General features: G+C 42.8%; 1 protein-coding gene across 1 annotated transcript; it reads right to left on the bottom strand.

Annotated features, from left to right (window-relative positions):
* Nucleotides 1-4,058: 4,058 nt before the first annotated feature.
* On the bottom strand, nucleotides 4,059-18,467 carry LOC124771086 (histidine--tRNA ligase, cytoplasmic-like; the record flags this gene model as incomplete). Its single annotated transcript, XM_047249286.1, has 2 exons — nucleotides 4,059-4,448; nucleotides 18,181-18,467. Coding segments are annotated over 2 exons (497 nt in total), but the record flags the coding sequence as incomplete, so codon positions are not given.
* Between the last annotated feature and the right edge of the window lie 2,633 nt (nucleotides 18,468-21,100).

Raw genomic sequence — 21,100 nt, forward strand, 5'->3', positions numbered from 1 at the left:
TGGTATCCACATTGGAATATGGACTAAAACAAAAGTAAGAAGAAAAAAGTGAAAGCAACAGCCTGTGATCTGGAAGATTAATGATCAAAAATAAAGAACAATTAGGAAAGGAATTCCTCAATACAGAAGTCACATGCATACATTAGTGGCATTTAACAGTGAAGATTTGTGTTCCATACCTGAGGCACAAAACGTGATCACAAAGGAAAGGAGAAAGTGGGTGGAAAAATGGATCATGACAACGGAACAGGGTAGCGACGGGAGGGTGGGGGGTGGGGGTGGGGGGGGGGGTGGGGGTTGGGGGCGGGTTGGCGGACTGTGTGGAATTAGCAGAAATAGAAGAATGTAAAAAAATGGTTCTCAAAGAAATGCTTGAGGTAGAAAAATGAGAGGACCACAAAGAAATACGAGGTACATATTTTGACAAACTGCTGAATCGAGATGAAGTATTGGAGGAATTTCTAGAGGAGATAAGAGGATCAACCAGAAAAAGCTCTAATGTGAACAGAAATTGAGAAGGCACTGATAATCATGAAAAGTGGAAAGGCATTGGCTTTAGATGAAATAAGTGTGGAAATGATTTGAGCAGCAGAAGAAGTGGAGACAAACTGGCTGTATACAGCTACGAGAACATTTGAAGACTGGAAGAAGGGATTAACTATATCTGCCTTCATGAATGAAAGCTAAAAGGAATTAAAAAACTATAGGAGAATTACTATTATGTGCCGTTGTATAAAAATTTTTGAGAAGGTTGTGAAGAGACATCGGCAAACAGTGGATAGGGAAGAAAAGTAAGGTTTGAGGCCAGGCCATGATTTCAGACCACAAATGTCCACATATTTGAAGTGTGACAACTGCTGGAGCACCACTATGCTTACAGGAGAGATCCCCCGACAGCTTTACTGAATTTGGAGAAAACATACAACAATGTATCCAGAAGTAAAGTTTGGGAGGCACTTGGGGGCAAAGGAATAGAGAAGAAGAGTGAAGTGAGGACAAAAAAATTGCCCCTGGGAAGTGTAACTTGCGCAAGAGTGGAAGGAGAAAAAACAGAGCAATAGAAGCAAAGAAATAATCTCATAGTTGTGATGGATTACATAATCACAAGGGTGGCAAAAGAGATAGGAATCAGAATTACAGTAATATTGTTTGTTGGCAGTTTGATGATGTGAGGAAACAATTGGGAAGAAATACAGAAGCAATTAGAGGTTTGAAAAAGTTACACAATAGTACAGCCTAAATTTAATGCAAAGCAGCATGAGATGGTGGTCACTACAAGGGGAAAGGATAGACCCATAACATGATACTGGGTTGGGGAACAGTTGAAAATGATGGAACATGTCAAGTACCTAGGGAATGTAAGAGAGGAAATGGAATAAATGACAACAAGATTTGTCAATGTGCAAAGAAAGCTGATAATATTATAAGAATTGTGGCAAAAATGATATGAAACAAACTAGCGTCCCCCGGCCCCTCTCCAGAAACTAAGAAGGTGATATACCAAATAAATTATACACCAATTACATTTTATGCTACAGAAATAGACCATGAAGGTAAAGGAAAAAAACTGTGGTGCAAACAAGTGAAACAACTTTTTTTAGAAGTAACAGCTTTAACGAAAATGCAAAAGATGATAAATGAAGGAAGATAATACCTAAGGAGCCTCTGCAAGATAAAAATGAAAAAATGTCAAAATGATATGGGCATGTGAAGAGTGTAGATGAGAGGAGCTTCTAAAAAGATGAACATGTTGAAAATGGAAGGTAAAAGGCCAAGGTGTGAGTGGCTAAAATTAGTTGAAGGAAGTATTTTGAGAAGACGACTTGGCCAGACTAGTGACAGGAGTATGGAAAGGCTTGAGAAAATGGAGAGGCTTATGTTCAAAGAAAACTATGCCTGTGGTGAGAAAATTTAAAAAAAAAAAAATTATATATATATATATATATATAATGATGATGGTTATTTATAAAATTTAGAATCGGACAGCTGAGTACTGAAATGTGTAAAAGTTTCCTTGTGTTAATCACAAGCTAAGCTAAATACGAGAGAAAAAAAATAATTTAAAGGTTAAAATGTGGAGGTGTATTAATGAACTAGCTGTCAGAATCTCACCGATGATGCAATCTTCTTATTTCTCAATGAAGAAAGCCTGACAGCTATTAATTAAAACATTGTAGAATTTAATATGATTTAAGAAGATTTTCTACATGTCAATTCATACAGCAATTTCTTATTGGTGCAATCAATAAATTAAATTTCCATGCCAACTAAATTCATTGGTAATTTGCTATTCTATATACCACAGTTTACCAACACCCTTACAATGTTTCCTGTCCTATATATCATAAGAATAATGTAACAGTTCATTCAAGTTTGTACTGCATATCACACCATTTGTCTGCCTGTTAATACAGTGCACCAATGCAATGTAAATTTACAAGCAATGAAAAAATGCAATAGAAAATAAGATTAATGTATGAGTCAGTGGTGAAACAGTTGCAACAAATCCTCAATAAGAGAAATTATTTTTTAATTGCATTGCAGAACTTTATACACTTCACTTCAGTATTTTTATAATACACATCAAGCAAGATTTACGCTTCCACACTAAATCAATGTTACTGAGAATTTGTGATTTCAAAGAACCTGGATAATGAAGGGTAGTATACAGTACACACAGAGCTTCCCCAGGCTCATAGACAGAAAAATTACAATTTAACTTTGGAATGTACAGGGATTTCTTGACAACAGGAAACAGCATTTCTCTGGTCCAATAGATACAACCATTAACTGATGGTTGGGTGATGAAGCACTGCTTCTGAGATTTATACCAATACTTCAATGGCCAATACCTACATTAAATTTTAATTTACCGTTTTCTTATAGTGCTACAAAAGGTATGGAATTAATTGGTCTGTATTAAGCTGAATTAAATTTATTAGACTGTGTAACACTCCAAGATGTATGGAGGCAAATATTAACAGTTTAACTGAATACAGAAAAACTGGTAACTTTAGATGACAACACCTAAACATACACAATCACGTAATAAACAGAAACATAGTGCTTAACTGGAATACATGCTGCCAGTACAAAACTATAGCTCATTCCCAGAATTTGTATTTCAGTAAGCACAACAACCAAAACCTAATTAGATGCAATTCAATAGCAAAGTTCAAACTTGACTCTCAGTTACTAGGCAAATATACTGCCATGAGTGTTTACCTATCTTATGTCATAAGCTTTTACTTTAAACGAAAGAGTACAGTAGAACTCTCTTGGATATTAACTAGAACTATCAAACAATGGAAAATCCAAGAAGGAATAATAACAATATTATGAAAAGGACATATTGCTATTCACCACATAGGGGAGGCACTGAATTGCAGAAACTCACAAGGAAAAGACTGCTAAAATTTAGCTTTTAAAGAAAGAAAAGTTTTCCTTCAAAAGCAGAAACACACACACACACACACACACACACACACACACACACACACACACAGTCTATGGCCGTTTGGGCCAGCCTGCAGTCAGGCCCAGAGTGCTCGTGGACAGGACCCACCACAGTGCATGTGTGTTCTGCTTCTGAAGGACTTTTTTATCCATACACTAAACTTTTAGCAATCTTTTCCTTGTGTCTGTTTGTGACTCAGCATAAAATATCACATAGATCAACTTCTTTACTTTTGACCAAATGCAACAAACTTATTAAAGTTGAAACTATTGCTCTGCTGTGACTAAATACACTGACTATGCACTAATACATGTTGGTAAGAGATGCTGTGCCCTGATTCACAAGAACGACACTTGTGGTATGTGACAAATGATGCATATGTTGTCTAATGTTTCCTTCAATAGCCACAATTGACTGCTTCTGAGTATCACTTCGCAATGGGCTCCAAGGCGAAAACTGGCTAGACAATGTTTACAATAAAATTTTAATTTTTGACAAAACCATGCAGTTCTGGTGGTAGCAAACATGAAAAAGGGAACAAAACAGATCTTAAGGCAGTTGCAACAAACTGGTCTAAGCTTAATGCTGTAGTATCTATAAAAAAAATCCGTTGCCATTCACAATGTTTCACTCAGATGTAACAATGTTTTGTTTCAGCTTACACAAGTTTGAGTATTTATCATAAAACATACAACTTGTGTACAAAACTGTCCAACGTACATTTTGTCTTCTTACTGTTATGATAGTTCCTCATGAAATTCTGAATAGTAACACAAAATTATCATGTGGGTTTGCTCAGCCTGTTACGAATTTCTTTAGCAATCAAATCTCTTGGTATCTCTGATTCTTGCCTAGTCTTCACATCTCTCAGTTTTACAACACCTCGCTGAAGTTCACTTTCACCAAGGATTGCTGCTAAAGGTATCCCAGAGTCTTCACAGTATTGAAGCTGTTGTAATAACTTTGGATTTCGTTTGTAGGACTGCTCAGCCTGAAATAATATACAATTCTCTACAATATTTATTTAAAAAACATCAAAGCATGCTTTGTCCATCACCATTAAAGTTAAATTTACGTAGTGACAGTTGTTATATTACGATTATTGTCGCGGAACCAGAAAATGGCTTAGGAGAGTTTCATTTAAAGTTTCAGAATATTTTCAGAGATCTCCACAAGAATGCAAAAACAGACAGAAATTTAGCAATGGTAATGTCAAAACTGAAAATGGCCAATCCCCTTAGGCAAATAATGAGAATTTTATTGAGAAAGTACTCCCAGAATCAGTATAAACATTTAATCACATGCAATAATCAATTCAGATATGACTTCATATCATACCAACTTCAGAAATTTAATTCAAAGAAGTCGAATCTTATAGAAGAGATTACTGTTAAAATATCTGTATGTTTGTATAAGAAAGAAATGATGACCATACTGCCATAGCCAACAGAGGCAAGAGTGATGGATAAGCCATGATCAGGATCATTTCAGTTTTCTGGTGCTGTGTGCCACTGTGGTTACTTTGCTTTGCCTTTTAAAGGAATATTTACAAGTAAATCTATGCCATAAGAATGGCATTAATATGGCATCGTCCCATATAAACTTGTTTATAAACCACCTACAATAATTCTGTGTGTCCACACACTTCATGTAGTCTTCTTGGTCAATGTTCTTGGCTTGCATCTGCAAGACATCTCAAATGTTGACAGTAAATGCCAACAGTGATTGTTACAACTTGGGGAAGCAATTCGTAGTACACCAAACTGTTGCTGTTTCACGATGTGTAACATTATCTTTTGTGGATGTATGCAGGTCTTTGTGTGGGGAGTTTCTGCTTTCTTTGGGCTCAACCATTCCTTTCTTTTCCTTATGTCCGCATAAAGACACCATTTCTCATCACCAGTAATGATACTGGATACAAATGGTTGAGGTTGTTCACGAGCCAACTGATAACGAGCAAGCAGAGATGCACATATGGCCACCAGCTGATTTTTTTTATTTTGGCTTACAGTATCCAGTACCCACAAAACCGATTTTTGAACCTTCTCCATTGTGTGCAAATGTAGCACGATGGTGGAATGATCACAGTTCATCACATTTGCCAGTTCTCAAGTACACTGGCATGGATAACTCTGAATTGATGTGTTTAAATGCTCTTCATTAAATCCCACAGGTCTTCTTGAACATGGAGTCACAAAGTCAAAACAATCCTCCTGTGATCTGTCCTATAACATTATCCCCACACATGATGCAAATGTTTCTGGCTGCCTCCACTGCTGTCATCCCTCTACTGAACTCAAACAGAAGAATAGGTTGGAAATGTTCTGACTTTTTTTTTAACTTGGCACTCCATTTTCTAGTATCCACACATCCACTATCTATCTCCAAATGACAAAATGTAAACTCCCAATAGGAACAGTGAACTACAAATAAAAAAATGCCAATCGATAAATAAACCCATGGCAACCAGACTACCAACACAGAAAACAAAAATTCTATGAACTTATGCAGCAACCTAACAATGATGTTCCTAAGAAATACATATCTTGTTGATTGAACAATGTACTCCTCTGGGGACAAAGCCTTGTTGAAGTACTGACCGTGCAGATGGAGAGTCTTACACGTTTGCGTGAAGCTGAGAGCTATGACAGCTGTAGCAGAGCTACTGACAGGTTCGCTCATGCTGGACAGGCCTCAGAAAATGACACACATGAAGTGTGTCGCACAATGCCCCATCTCTCTCACATCCATTTTCATAAACCTTACCCAATTCACCAGGTACCCAACCCATATGAGCTGAGGGGTGTCAGGGTACTGGATGAGAAGATGTGTCATGAATGGAGTTTCAGGGACACCAAGCAACCCCTCTGGGTAATTAGTCTTGCACAGCATGTGGCTCTGTTGTGTCTCCCTAATACATAACTAATCATCATCAGACTGAATCAGATAACACAGAATAAAACAAAAACTGAAGTGCTTGATGAAACATGAAGTACCCAAGCATCTGTACTGGAACCAATGGAAGCAGTTTCTGCTACCTGATCAGATGACACCATTTCAGAATGAAGATCAGGGTAATCAAATGAATGAATGAATGAATGAATAAAATGAGGCAAGAAATACGGAAACACACCTACAGAACTGCAGTCTCAGTTTTTAAGAGGGTGTTGTGAAAAGAAAAGTTGATACTCACCATATAGCGGAGATGCTGAATCACATATAGGCATAACAGAAAGACTGTCACAAACAAAGCTTTCAGTCATTAAGACCTTTGTCAATGATAGACGTGTACACACACACACACACACACACACACACACAAACTGCAGTCTCGGGCAACTGAAACCACACTGCAAGCAGCAGCACCAGCACTAAGGGAGGCACCAACTTGGACACGGAAAGTAAGAAGCGACAGGATGTTTCGGAGAAAAATCAGGAGCAGGCCCCAGAGACCCCACTCATACAATGTGCAAGGAAATGACGTTGCCAGGTTGTGTCGTATGCTTTACGCAAGTCAAAAAAGACGGCAACCAGGTGTTGGCTCCTGGAAAAGGCTGTTCGGATGGCAGACTTGAGGGACACAAGGTTATCAGTGATAGAGCGACCCTGACAGAAGCTGCCCTGACATGGAGCCACTAGGCCACGTGACTCCAGGACCCAACCCAACCGCCGACACACCATACGTTCCAGCAGCTTACAGAAAATATTGGTGAGGCTGATGGGCCAATAGCTATCCACAGCAAGCAGATTTTTACTGGGATTTAGCGCTGGAATGATGGTGCTCTCCCACCACAGTGATGGAAAGATGCCTTCGCACCAGATCTGGTTGACGGTGACAAGGAGATATCACTTGCAGTCAGATGAGTGATGTTTAATCATCTGACTGTTGATCCGAAATGGCCCAGGAGCTGTGTTGGGGCAATGTGCAAGGGCATTGAGGAGCTCCCACTCTGTAAATGGGTCCTTATAAGGTTCACTGTGGCATGTAGTGAATGAGAGGACTTTCCCCTCCATCCGCAGTTTGAAGGTGCGAAAGGCTGGGGAGAGGGGAGAGGGGAGAGGGGGGGGGGGGGGGGCGGGGGTAGTTGTCCGACGCAGAGGCTCGAGAGCATAGTGCTCAGCAAAGTGCTCGTCAATTTGTGTTTGCGTCAGTAGAGTAGATAACACGCCATTGATGTGAATGCCAGGGCACCTTCTGGGGTCTGGTACCCAAAAAGACGTCTGATTTTGGAAAGGTGACATATGGGGCACCAAATGATCGACACATACCTGTCCCAACACTCCTGTTTCCATCATTTTACAAGGGGTGAACACGGGTACAGAGCTGCTTAAAGGCTGCTAGGTGCTCTAGGGAAGGGTGTCGCTTATGTTGCTGTAGAGCTCGCTGAAGTTCTTTAATGGGCTCAGCGACTTCCGGCGACCACCAATGGACAGTCTTTCACTGAGGGGCACCCTAGAGAACAAGGGATCACATTTTATGCCAAAGAAAATATTGTTGTATTGACTTGTGCTATCACAGCATTAATGGCACCACATGGGGGAGATTCAACGGCGACAGCACATGTGAAGGCTACCCAGTCTGCGTTGTTTAAAGCCCATTTGCACAGGCATCTGTGTGCCTGATGCTGGGGTAGTGACATGAAGATGTGGAAGTGGTCACTACCACACAGGTTGTCATGTGCTCTCAAGTGGATAGATGGGGCAAGTCCTGGGTTGCAAATTGATAAATCAATGGCAGAGTAACTACCATGAACTACAATGAAATGTGTGGTGGCCCCAGTATTTAAGAGGCAGAGGTCGAATTGTGACAGTAAAGTTTCGATATCTCTGCCTCAGCCAGTAAGCATGGTGCCACCTCAGAAGCGGTTACAGGTGTTAAAACCTCCCAGAAGCAGGAAAGGTTTAGGGAGTTGATCAATCAGTGCAGCTAATACATTCAGAGGTACTGCACCATCTGGAGGAAGATATACATTGCAGACAGTTATTCCCTGCGTTCTCCTTATTCTGACAGCCACAGCTTCAAGAGGGGTTTGAAGGGGCACATGTTCACTACAGACCGAGTTCAGGACAACTCAAACTCCACCTGACACACAATTATATTCACTACGGTTCTTGTAATATCCCCTGTAGCTACGAAGGGCAGGGGTCAACATTGCCGAGAACCAGGTTCCCTGGAGGGCAATGCAGAAAGCAAGTGTAAAGCTTAACAGTTGCCGTAGCTCAACCAGGTGGTGGAAAAAAACTGCTGCAATTCCGCTGGAGGATGACATGATCGTGAGACTGGGAAGGCGTGAAACACTCAATGAGGTAGTCTATGCCTCAGGGTCACCTGCTGCCACCGACTTATTTCCTGAAAAGGCTATATCCATTGTGTCTGAGGGTCTGGTGAAATCTAGGTCCTCAGCAGACACCAGAATCTTCACCTCATCCGTAGATGCAGAGGTTGTAGGCAGCGGTAGTGTGGGTGCCACTGCAATTCCCTTGGTCTTGGGGGTCTTCTTTCTGGATTGCTCTCGCTGATCCTTGGGTTTCTCTGGCTGAGTGGGCTTCACTGATTCAGTCTCCAGGACTGAGGAAGTTCATGAAGCCTTACAATATGCTGCTTTTGGGCACTTCAGCCATTAGCGGGTGTCATCTTTCCCACTAGCAGAAACCTGGGAAGGGAGTGACCCAAGGCACCCCTTCCTAGTGAAAGGAGCTGAAGAAGACTTATGCTTCTCCAGCTGAAAAGTGGGGACTGGTGTCCCCAATGGTTGGGAGGACAGTGCTCCCGAGGTAGATGGTGCAGGAGCAACAGGGAGGGAAGTGCCCCCCGCCATCAAGGGGGCAGGTGTAGTCTTCCAGCTCTGAGAGCCGACAGGAACTCGCAGAACTGATGTGGCTACAACCGTTCTCATGGTGGTGGCATAAGAGGTGGTCATAGCCACAGGATGTAGGCGCTCAAATTTCCTCTTGGACTCAGTGTAGGTCACTCAGCCAGGGTCTTGTATTCCATGACTTTCCTTTCTTGCTGTAAAATACCGCAGGCTGGTGAGAAAGGGGAATGATGCTCTCCGCAGTTGACACAGATATGAGGCAGGGCACATAGAATATTAGGACAGGACAGATGTCCGCAATCTCGACATGTGATGCAGGAAGTACAGTGGGGAGACATACAGCCAAAATTCCAGCACTTACAGCACTGCATTCGGGGAAGGATATATGGCTTGAACGGTAGACCATCACCTTGAGCTTCTCGGGACATGTGCCACCCTCGAAAGCCACGATGAAGGCACCGATGGCAACCTGATTATCGGTCGGACCCTGATAGCCACGCCAGATGAAATGAACTCCTCGTTGCTCTAAGTTCGTGCACAGCTCGTCGTCAGATTGTAAAAGAAGGTCCCTGTGGAATATAATATCTAGAACCATATTTAAGCGCTTGTGATGGTAACAGAAACATACCCAGCTTGTCACAAGTGAGTAATGCCCATAACTGGGCAGAGGATGCCATTTTTATCAAGACTGACCCTGACCGCATTTTGGACAAGCCCTCCACCTCCCCAAACCTGTCCTCTAAATGCTCTCTAAAAAACTGAGGCTTCATCAAGACAAAGGAGCCCCATCAGCTCTCAGACATACAAGGTACTGGGGTGAATAAGGTTCAATGCCATCCTTAACCTGGTGTTCCTCCCATGGTGTGGACAGGGACATGAACAATTTAGGATCGTACTTCCTTGCATTGTACTGAGACTTGGAACGCTTAGACACTGCTGGCGTTTGATCACCAGCAAGTGATGACGTGGCACACTTCATCGTGCGCCATCTGCCCTGATGCCACGCACTCTGACCAAGGGCCCGCCCCATGGGCACCACCTAGCAGCTGCAAAGGCTACCTGGCAGAATGGCCATTGCCACGAATCCTGATGCCTCAGGGGGATGGGCATCTACCCCTTGGCATATGTGGGGAGTTAACGGCGCAGGCATCAGCATAGTGATCCCTGTGTAGTCAGGGGACTACAACCAATAGGGTACATGGTGGCCCCACATCGGACTGGCTACTGTGCTGGATATGAGGTGCAAAGAATTCCATGGTCTTCACCGGCGCAGAAAACGACACTGCATAGTGGGTGGAGGAAAATGCACCCAGGAAGGTGTCCTCACTCAAGAGATGGAGGATGAGTGGGGCTGCAATGCCACGATGATAAAGTGGGCCGAAGATCTCGATGCACAATGGACTTTATGCATCATGTAAGGTGCCCTTCCCCAATTGCCCCGCTCTTTGGGAAAATTTTTGAAAATTGGAAATCAAGCCCCACAGGGGACCATCACATAAAGGCCAAAAAGTGAGACTCATCTTTCTTACATCTTAATGACAGGCAGGAATACCTTGGGCCTATTCTAACCCTCAGGCCCGCATGGGGGCAACAGGGAAGGGGCTAGATGGGTGAGGACATTGACTAATGAAGATTGAGGCCAGGAGGGCTACGGGAACATAGGATGCATCACAGAGAGAGTTCCCACCTGTGCAATTCTGAAAAGCTGGTGTTGGTGGGAAGGATGCACATGGCACAGGCTGTGAAGCAGTCACTGAAATGAAGGATTTCATGTTTGGCAGCGTGTTCAGCAGGGTGGTCCACTTGTTTCTTGGCCACAGTTTGTTGGTGACCATTCATGAGGACAGACAGCTTGTTGGCTGTCATGCCCATATAGAATGCTGCACAGTGGTTGCAGCTTAGCTTGTAGATCACATGGCTGGTTTCACAGGTAGCTTTTCCTTTGATGGGATAGGTGACGTTCGTCCCTGGACTGGAGTAGGTGATGGTGGAAGGATGTATGGAACAGGTCTTGCATCTAGGTCTATTACAGGGATATGAGTCATGAGGTAAGGGTAGGAGCAGGAGTTGTGTAAGGATGGACGAGTATATCGTATAGGTTTGGTGGACGGCAGAATACCACTGTGGGAGGATTGGGAAGAATAGTGGGCAGGATATTTCTCATTTCAGGGCACAACAACAGGTAGTCGAAACCCTGGCAGTGAATGTAATTCAGTTGCTCCCGTCCTGGGTCTTACTGAATTACTGAAGCAGACGAGAAAACTTGTGATTGAAATTTCATGAGAAGATCCCGTCGCAATGAAACACATCCTTGTTTTAATTATTGCCACTCCAATTCAAATACCACGTCTGTGGCACTATCCCCCCTATTCCATGATAGTACATAACGAGCTGCCCTTCTTTGAACTTTTTCGAAGTCATCCATCAGTCACCTGTGATGTGGATCCCACACCGCACAGCAATATTTCAGAATAGGGCGGACAAGTGTGGTGTAAGCAGTCTCTTTAGTAGACCTGTTGCACCTTCTAAATGTTCTGCCAATGAATTGCTGCCTTTGGTTTGCTCTACCCACAACATTATCTATGAGATCATTCCAATTTAGGTTATTTGTAATCGTAATCCCTAAATATTTAGCAGAATTTACAGCCTTAAGATTTTTGTGACCTATCACTTAATCGAAATTTAGTGGATTTCTTTTAGTACTCATGTGAATAACTTCACACTTTTCTTTATTCGTTGTCAATTGCCATTTTTTGCACCATACAGATATCTTAGCAAATCATTTTGCAGTTCATTTAGGTAATCTGATGACTTTGCAAGAAGGTAAATGACAGCATCACCTGCAAACAATCTAACAGGACTACTCCGATTGTCTCCTATGTCATTAATATAGATCAGGAACAATTGAGGGAATATCCTGCAAGGCATTCTGTGAGGAGGTGGAAAATACAGCTACATGCGCCAGACTTCATTAAATCGTCACTAGAATATCAAACAATCCAGCAGGCACACTCAGGAAGAAGGATGGTGAGTATACAAGAGCAGCATGTGAGATGCTGGATGTGCTCCTCAAGACTCACTTCCCTCAATGCCAGTTGGCAGACACCACAGACCAAGATTCAGCTGCAGTGAGGTACTGGTTTACAGGTAGCCAATGGGAAAGCTGGAAATCTGCCAGAGAATGTGCTGACTTCAAGAAAACTAGGGACATTTCAGCTGTTCAAGCCATCAGGCATTCAGATAATTTACTTGTAGTAAAAATTTGCAAATTTGCTAGTACTAATAGAACAATGGCATAACACACACTGAGCACTGTGCAAATCTGGTGCAAAATTGGGACCTAAGGGTTGGTCCCAAGATAAAGTACCATCCACAAGGAAGCATATCCATGACACATATTTCTGCAACAAACCTCTACCAGTAAAGGGGTTAATGAAATATGCGGAACTACCAGGGCACTGATTGTGAAAGTGTCATGGACACCTCACATACATTATGCGATCAAAAGTATATGGACACCCCCAAACATACGTTTCTCATATTAGGTGCATTGTGCTGCCACCTATTGCCAGGTACTCCATATCAGTGACCTCAGTAGTCATTGGACATCGTGAGAGAGCAGAATGGGGCACTCTGTGGAACTTACAGACTTCGAATGTGATCAGGTGACTGGGTGTCACTTGTGTCATACATCTGTACGCAAGATTTCCACACTCCTAAACATCCCTAGGTCCACTGTTTCCAATGCGACAGTGAAGTGGAAATGTGAAGGGATACATACAGCACAAAAGCGTACAGGCTGACCTCGTCTGTTGACCGACAAGAGACTGCCAACAGTTGAAGAGGATTGTAACGTGTAATAGGCAGACATCTATCCAGACCATCGCACAGGAATCTCAAACTGCTTCAGGATCCACTGCAAATACTATGACAGTTAAGTGGGAATTGCGAAACCTAGGATTTCATGGTCGAGCAGCTGCTCATAAGCCACACATCATGCCGGTAAATGCCAAACTACACCTCGCTTTGGGTAAGGAGCATAAACATTGGACGATTGAACAGTGGAAAAACGTCGTTTGGAGTGGCGAATCACGGTACACAATATGTTGATCCGATGGCAGGGTGTGGGTATGGTGAATGCCTGGTCAACATCATCTGCCAGCGTGTGTAGTGCCATCAGTAAAATTCAGAGGCGGTGGTGTTATGATGTGGTCGTGTTTTCATGGAGGGGGCTTGCACCCCTTGTTTTGCATGGCACTATCACAGCACAGGCTTACATTGATGTTTTAACCACCTTCTTGCTTCCCACTGTTTAAGAGCAATTCGAGGATGGTGACTGCATCTTTCAACATGATCGAGCACCTGTTCATAATGCACAATCTGTGGTGGAGTAGTTACACGACAATAACAGCCCTTTAATGGACTGGCCTCCACAGAGTACTGATCTGAATCCTATAGAACACCTTTGGGATGTTTTGTAACGCCGACTTAGTGCCAGGCCTCACCAACTGACATCGATACCTCTCCTTAGTGCAGCACTCCGTGAAGAATGGGCTACCCATTCTCTAAGAAACCTTCCAGCACCAGATTGAACGTATGACCACGAGAGTGGAAGCTGTCATCAAGACTAAGGTAGGGCCAACACCATATTGAATTCCACCATTACCATTCGAGGGTGCCACAAACTTGTAAGTAATTTTCAGTCTGGTGTCCAGATGCTTTTGATCTCATGGTGTAAAAATATTTTCCAAAGTGAATGGTACACTTACGAATACTACAAGATCATTTGGAAAAAAGTGGGGTCTAAACCCCACGAGTATGTACTGGATATACGACACTGTGGTAAGAGCCATGATAATTTACAGGGCTACAGTGTGGTGGAACCAAGAAGAATAGAAGGTGGTTGCTAAAGAGCTTGGCAAGTTGCAGAGACTGGCCTGCTTAATCATAACAGGCAGAATTAGCAGTACATCCACCGCTGGGATAGAAACCAAGCTGGACCTGCCCCAGTTACACTTGTGGATTAAAACAGAGGCAGTGGCATGGGCATGCAGGCTGAAAACTGGAAAGAACTGGGCACCTTTAGGACATGATAAACCCCACACCAATGTAGGGAATGTGCTAAATTAACTTCCAGCTGTTTCTTGAAGCCTTTTCATGTAACAATTGGAGTAGGGAGCAGTGGAACAATGAAGCACAACAACATGCAGGACGCAGTCTGGTTTACTGGCAGGTCGAAAACAGATGAAAATGCTGGGGCCAGAATATACAGGTACAGCCAGGACTAGAGAACACATCGTCTCTAGGGAAGCTGGCCACTGTATTGCAGTTGGAAATATCTGCTGTCAGACTACTTGTGGAGAAGAATCTGCATACGTGCTACAAGGATCGTGACATGTCCATTCATTCAGACAGCTGAGCGTGTCTGAAATCTCTAGCAGCCCCTACAAGCAGTACAAAGATCATTGTCAAATGCCATGAAGTCCTTGTGAGGCTAGGAGAAAGCAACATGGTAAATCGGCTGTGGGTCCCTGGTCACTCAGGAATCAGTGGTAATGAACGAGCTGATAGGCTGCCCAGGACATTTGCAACGACTCCATTTATTGGATCAGAGCCTGTCCTCATCATCACTAACGGGATGGTTCAAGACTACAAAACTGGACTAGAAGGCAGCATGTAGAATACTGGACTATGATTCAAAAACAAAAACATGGCAAGCAAATGATGACAAAGCCATGTTTTAAGAGAAGTTATGTAAACCTGGGCTTGAAGAGGAGACAGACTAAACTCATGGCTATAGAGAAAGAAGCCCCCAAGTGTAGGCTGTGTGGTAAGGGTGACGCAACCTCACCACACCTAATCTCCCAATGGGAAGTGTTGGAGGTCGAAACATGCAGAGCATTTGGCTCATCAAGTTCTGAAAAAATTGGGTGTGACGAAGAATTAGTAAAGGGCCTCATCAAACCCTATTTTGGTGCAAGCAATACTGGTCTAGGACCAATGTTGCTTTTACTCTCTGTTCATATCAAATAAAACTACACTCACTTCACCAATACTAGAAACAGAAATGTGAAAACTTCAGGAGTAAAGAAGACCATTCACTGAAAAGCAAAAGCACTGAATCATCGACAGGTGCATGCATGCATTAATTCAAAATCTGGGAAAAGTATGATCAATTGTTCTAGATAATGCATCTTGCCATTCAGATGTTATTCAAAAGGCACCCACCTTGACAAAGTGACAGGGGAAAATTATTGGTTTGGTTAAGCTTTGAAACATTAATGTAAGTGATAACTTTAGAAACATGGAGCTTATGGAAACTAATACCTCTCCATAAACCGTAGTTCCAAATAGACAAAGTCTATGAACTGAAAAAAATGTATAGGGCTACAATTGCTATCTTACCACTGCCATTTCAATCTGGTAGAGTTAACACGGTTCAAATTAATGGTTACATTCCCAGTAATAATAATAATAATAATAATAAATTTACACATTTGACTGGAGTACCATTATCACAACAGAAACTTGAGTATACAGCGGCATGTTTGAAATGGACGGTTTACAATGCTAAGTGTCAACATAACAAAATTATATTTTCTTAAGTTTTGAGATTTTGATAACAAGGCATTATCAGTATCCAAGTCCAAATTAAGTTCATATCAGGTATTCAGCAAATATCACCGTTTACAATACAATAGCAATACTGAAGTACTGTTCTGTATTACTTTGGCCTTTCCCTCAATACCAGTTGCCCCATTTAAGATACATTTTGTCATTGTGTTAAACATGCATAAATCTTATTTTCTGCTCTATAATTTAACCCTAGATAAAAAAAAAAAATCTTGTCACAAAGCAGCAGCAGGACACACACACACAACTGCACAGAATGAGAGGAAAGACTCTCATGCGGTAAGTCTCCCCGACACGCGATTCTGGCTGACTATCCCGAAATCTACCCCTTTTCCTAGACCTCTCCAGGCCTTTTCCTTCACCTCTCTTCCTTTCCCTTCAAACCTCCTGCCTAATGGAGCCACTGGGTTCGAAAGCTTGCCTAATTACAACCTCCTTTTATGTACGTGTTTGCCACCACTTGGTGAGTAGATTTTTTATCTATCCAATTACATTATCTTCTGCTCTGTTAGAAATAAGAACATGGATCAGGAAACTTAATAACAGGCTAATTACAGACCTACAGGCAAGTGTTTAGTACTTGACACACAAGCGGATCATTGAGCACAATATTTAACTAACAGTATCTCCTGTTAGGAAACTCTGACAGATTCAGTTTGCAGCAGATGGAAATGTGAAGTATTCTTAAGATTTCTTTCACTTAATGTGTTCACCCAACTTCAATAACAAAAAAGTTACCCCAAATGTCAAAAATTTGGCAATGTCATCAGAAAGTGCATTTTGTAAAGTGTACATATCATCTTAATAACTTGTTGCCACAAATAAATCTAAAATGGAAACATAGTGAAGGTCCTCCACAAGACATTGATGTCAGTTCCATACTTACACAGTGTCAGTAGCTGTGAGTTTGAGTCAGTTGGAATGAAATGTAAAATTGCGCGTAAGTCCCTACTAGATGTGGCAACTCTGCTCTACACCTCCATCTGCTCCTGCTGAACTGTAAATCCTAAAGCAATTCTGAACAGACTATAGCTTCCACAGTAATCCTGTTTCGAGTTAGCGCGCGTGTGTGTGTGTGTGTGTGTGTGTGTGTGTGCGCCGCAGCGCGTGCACTCGCACGCCCAAAACACACACACACACACACACACACACACACACACACAAAATTCTCTCTCTCTCTCTCTCTCTCTCTCTCTCTCTCTCTCTCTCTCTGTGTGCTCCTACATAGCGCTGCCTGCAGACACAATGTCAGTGCCGCATTTTGGCAGACATAAAAGGTTGTGGTGGGGAGGGGGGGGGGGAGGGAGAGAGAGAGAGAGAGAGAGAGAGAGAGAGAGAGAGAGAGAGAGGGGGGGGGGGCGGGAGGCAGAGAGAGAGAGAGGGGGGGGGGGGGCGGGAGGCAGGGAGAGGTATTAGGAGTGGGCAACTAGTGGCTCGGAAGGAGGCAGCCGGATTGCTGACTAGAAATGTTGGCAGGGAAGGGTGGCAGCTGGACAGGCTGGGCATGTGCTGCACGAGTGTCAGAGCCAGTGGTGAGCAGCAAGCGGTGCACGCAGAAGGTAGCACGGGGAAGTAAATTGGGAGGGATTGACAGGACGGAAGAAGCGGCGACTGCTTGGTGCAAGGTGTGGGGACAGAGGATTATCAGAGATTGAGGTCAGGATGATTACAGGAGCGGAAGATGTATTGTTAAGGACAACTCCCAGAGGAGTAGTTCAGAGAAGCTGTTGGGGGAGGGAAGGATCCAGGCAGTTCTGGTTGTGAAGCAACCATTAAAATTGAGCATGTTATGCTCAGATGTATTTTGTATTACCAGCTGGTCAACTTTGTTCTTGGCAACAGTCTGGCAGTAGCCATTCATCTTGCTGACAGCTGGTTGGTAGGAACTGCTGGATGGGTGGACTGGGTAGGTTCTTCAAAGGGATGCGATCCCTGTGACGATGGGTTGGAAGTGTGAGTGTATAGAAACTGAGTAGGATGCTGTATAGCTTGAGTGGGAAACAGAATACCAGGAAAGGACCTGGGGAAGGGTGGGTGGGGTCAAGTTGGAGCTAAGGAATTCCTGGAAGGTGACCACAGGTTCATTAAATGGGAGGAATCAGGAGGGCAGGAGGGGTGGGGGTGAGGGGGGGGGGGGGGGTCAGGCTGGATGCCAGATTTTTACATAAAACACAGTACATCTCTATTATTAAAATTATGCAACCAGGAAACAGTAGATTATCATAATGATTAAGTCAAGTTCCACTTCCTTTAGTACAAATGAATGTTTCTGACCTTAATGTTTGCATCCCATAACTCCCTACAGAGACTCATCCGGGCCTCCAACAGGTTCTTCTGTGCAGAAGCCACATAAACTTCCACTTCAGTTGTACGCATCTTTGAATTATTTGCTGCCAATTGTGCTTCCATGACAGAAAATATCCGCTCTACTCCTATGCTGACACCAACACATGGCACATTTTTGTGCCTAGAATCAAACATTGCCACAAGGTTGTCATATCTACCACCACCTGCAATACTGCCAACTCCACTACTTTCATTTGCGTTGGCTTTGTTTTCACCTACAACAAGACAAGATCACTATGAGCACTTAAGTAATAATTACTTTAAAAACATATTTTAAAGTATACTTGTGCATTATATCTTAACTTCAACAATGGTTCATTTGTATATCAATTACTGAACTAAATTCACTTGCTTTCTATTTTTTTTACATGATTTGTTGGGATCAAAACAACAAAAGTAGCTTTTCTCTTGAGAAACAGTCCCTAAGAATGAAATTGAAAAGCTTGTCATCCCCACCTACTAATTCAAACTTGTAAGGAGGACATTTTTGAATCTTGTGAAACACATATTTATGTTCACACTACTACACCCTATGGATATGTAAAAATAATTACAGTGGTATGATAATATGCTGAGCACATCATCATTATTAATGTTGTTGTTTAAAGCGACGTCCTACTCAACCATGATATGTCATTACAGTAAACAAGTAGCGGTGACAGGAAAAACCTGTCACACTAAACGGCTCTGAGCACTATGGGACTCAACATCTGTGGTCATCAGTCCCCTAGAACTTAGAACTACTTAAACGTAACTAACCTAAGGACATCACACACATCCATGCCCGAGGCAGGATTCGAACCTGCGACCGTAGCAGTCGCGCGGTTCCGGACTGAGCGCCTAGAACCGCTAGACCACCGCGGCTGGCACCTGTCACACTGTCAATGCTTTTAAGTCAGCTGCGCATATACAGGGTGATTCAAAAAGAATACCACAACTTTAAAAATGTGTATTTAATCAAAGAAACATAATATAACCTTCTGTTATACATCATTACAAAGAGTATTTAAAAAGGTTTTTTTTCACTCAAAAACAAGTTCAGAGATGTTCAATATGGCCCCCCTCCAGACACTTGAGCAATATCAACCCGATACTCCAACTCGTTCCACACTCTCTGTAGCATATCAGGCGTAACAGTTTGGATAGCTGCTGTTATTTCTCGTTTCAAATCATCAATGGTGGCTGGAGAGGTGGCCGAAACACCATATCCTTAACATACCCCGATAAGAAAAAATCGCAGGGGGTAAGATCAGGGCTTCTTGGAGGCCAGTGATGAAGTGCTCTGTCAGGGGCTGCCTGGCGGCCGACAGTGCTTGAACCAATTTCAGACGATAAGGTTTCATAACTAACCTTTTTTGTAGGACTCTCCATACAGTCAATTGTGGAATTTGCAGCTCTCTGCTAGCTCTGCGAGTCGATTTTCCTGGGCTGCGAACAAATGCTTGCTGGATGCGTGCTACATTTTCATCACTCGTTCTCGGCCGTCCAGAACTTTTCCCTTTGCACAAACACCCATTCTCTGTAAACTGTTTATACCAACGTTTAATACACCACCTATCAGGAGGTTTAACACCATACTTCGTTCGAAATGCACGCTGAACAACTGTCGTCGATTCACTTCTGCCATACTCAATAACACAAAAAGCTTTCTGTTGAGCGGTCGCCATCTTAGCATCAACTGACGCTGACGCCTAGTCAACAGCGCCTCAAGCGAACAAATGTACAACTAAATGAAACTTTATAGCTCCCTTAATTCGCCGACAGATAGTGCTTAGCTCTGCCTTTTGTCGTTGCAGAGTTTTAAATTCCTAAAGTTGTGGTATTCTTTTTGAATCACCCTGTACTATTGTTATATCCTGCAACTAGGCTGTGTGCACCAAGTGTTGTGTCAGTGCATGTGCGTGTTTGCAGCAGCCGCCAACTGTGACAGCGTAGGCCGGCTGCTGGAGGCACGTGCATGGCGAGGTTTCCACTGCACTGTCTTCTGGCAACTCACACACGTGTATGCGTGTAGCAGTGCTAACTTGCCCTTCTTGTGTGTCTTTCCATGTGCCCTTCACATCAGTGTACAGTGCCTTGTTCCATGGGGATTCACGGGAATCTGTTTTCAGTTGTAGTTGATTGCTTCATGAACAGTGCCATATTCAGGTTACTTTAGCCTGGTCTCATATTAAATAGTTACAACAACCACCAACTCCGATTAGGCACTGACTCTCGATGAGTCAATAGTAATACCATCACGTCCAGCTGCAATAATATCGTAGTCATTAGTAACTAAGAGGTTACCATTTCCTCCATTCTCACAACGTCTGACAAAGGGAATTAATGCAATGTAGTGGATGGTGTTGAGCTTCCATATTTGGTGGAATTACCATACTGCAGACAGAAAAAAAAGCACATTAAGACCACAACGCACTTTCTGCACAAAGGATTGATGACGGCATATGTTTACGGTAGGGATAGTAAAATAATAACAGGTGCAAGACTGGAAGAGGTTTAAATGCAAAAGGACACCAACTGCTACACATTTTCAATTTTTTTTCTTTCTATCTAGTTTCTTAACAGTACAGGGTGTTTATAAATGAATATTGCGGTTTTAATGCTTTATATTGAACTTACACTTATAAATGATACGTCAAGTGAAAGAGCAACTCAAACAGTTTTACCAAGAACCTCATAAATGTTCAATGTGAGCACCATTTGTCACACGGCACACATCAAGTCTATAGCAGAGTTCTTCCTAAATGTACATAAGTGTGTCTTCAGTGACTGTAGCAACAACTGCTTCAATTCAGTTTCTTAATTCAGGGAGGTCTGCTGGTAGCGAAGGCACGTACACACGATCCTT

Source organism: Schistocerca piceifrons, unplaced genomic scaffold (assembly GCF_021461385.2).
Source record: "Schistocerca piceifrons isolate TAMUIC-IGC-003096 unplaced genomic scaffold, iqSchPice1.1 HiC_scaffold_891, whole genome shotgun sequence".
Lineage (NCBI taxonomy): Eukaryota > Metazoa > Arthropoda > Insecta > Orthoptera > Acrididae > Schistocerca > Schistocerca piceifrons.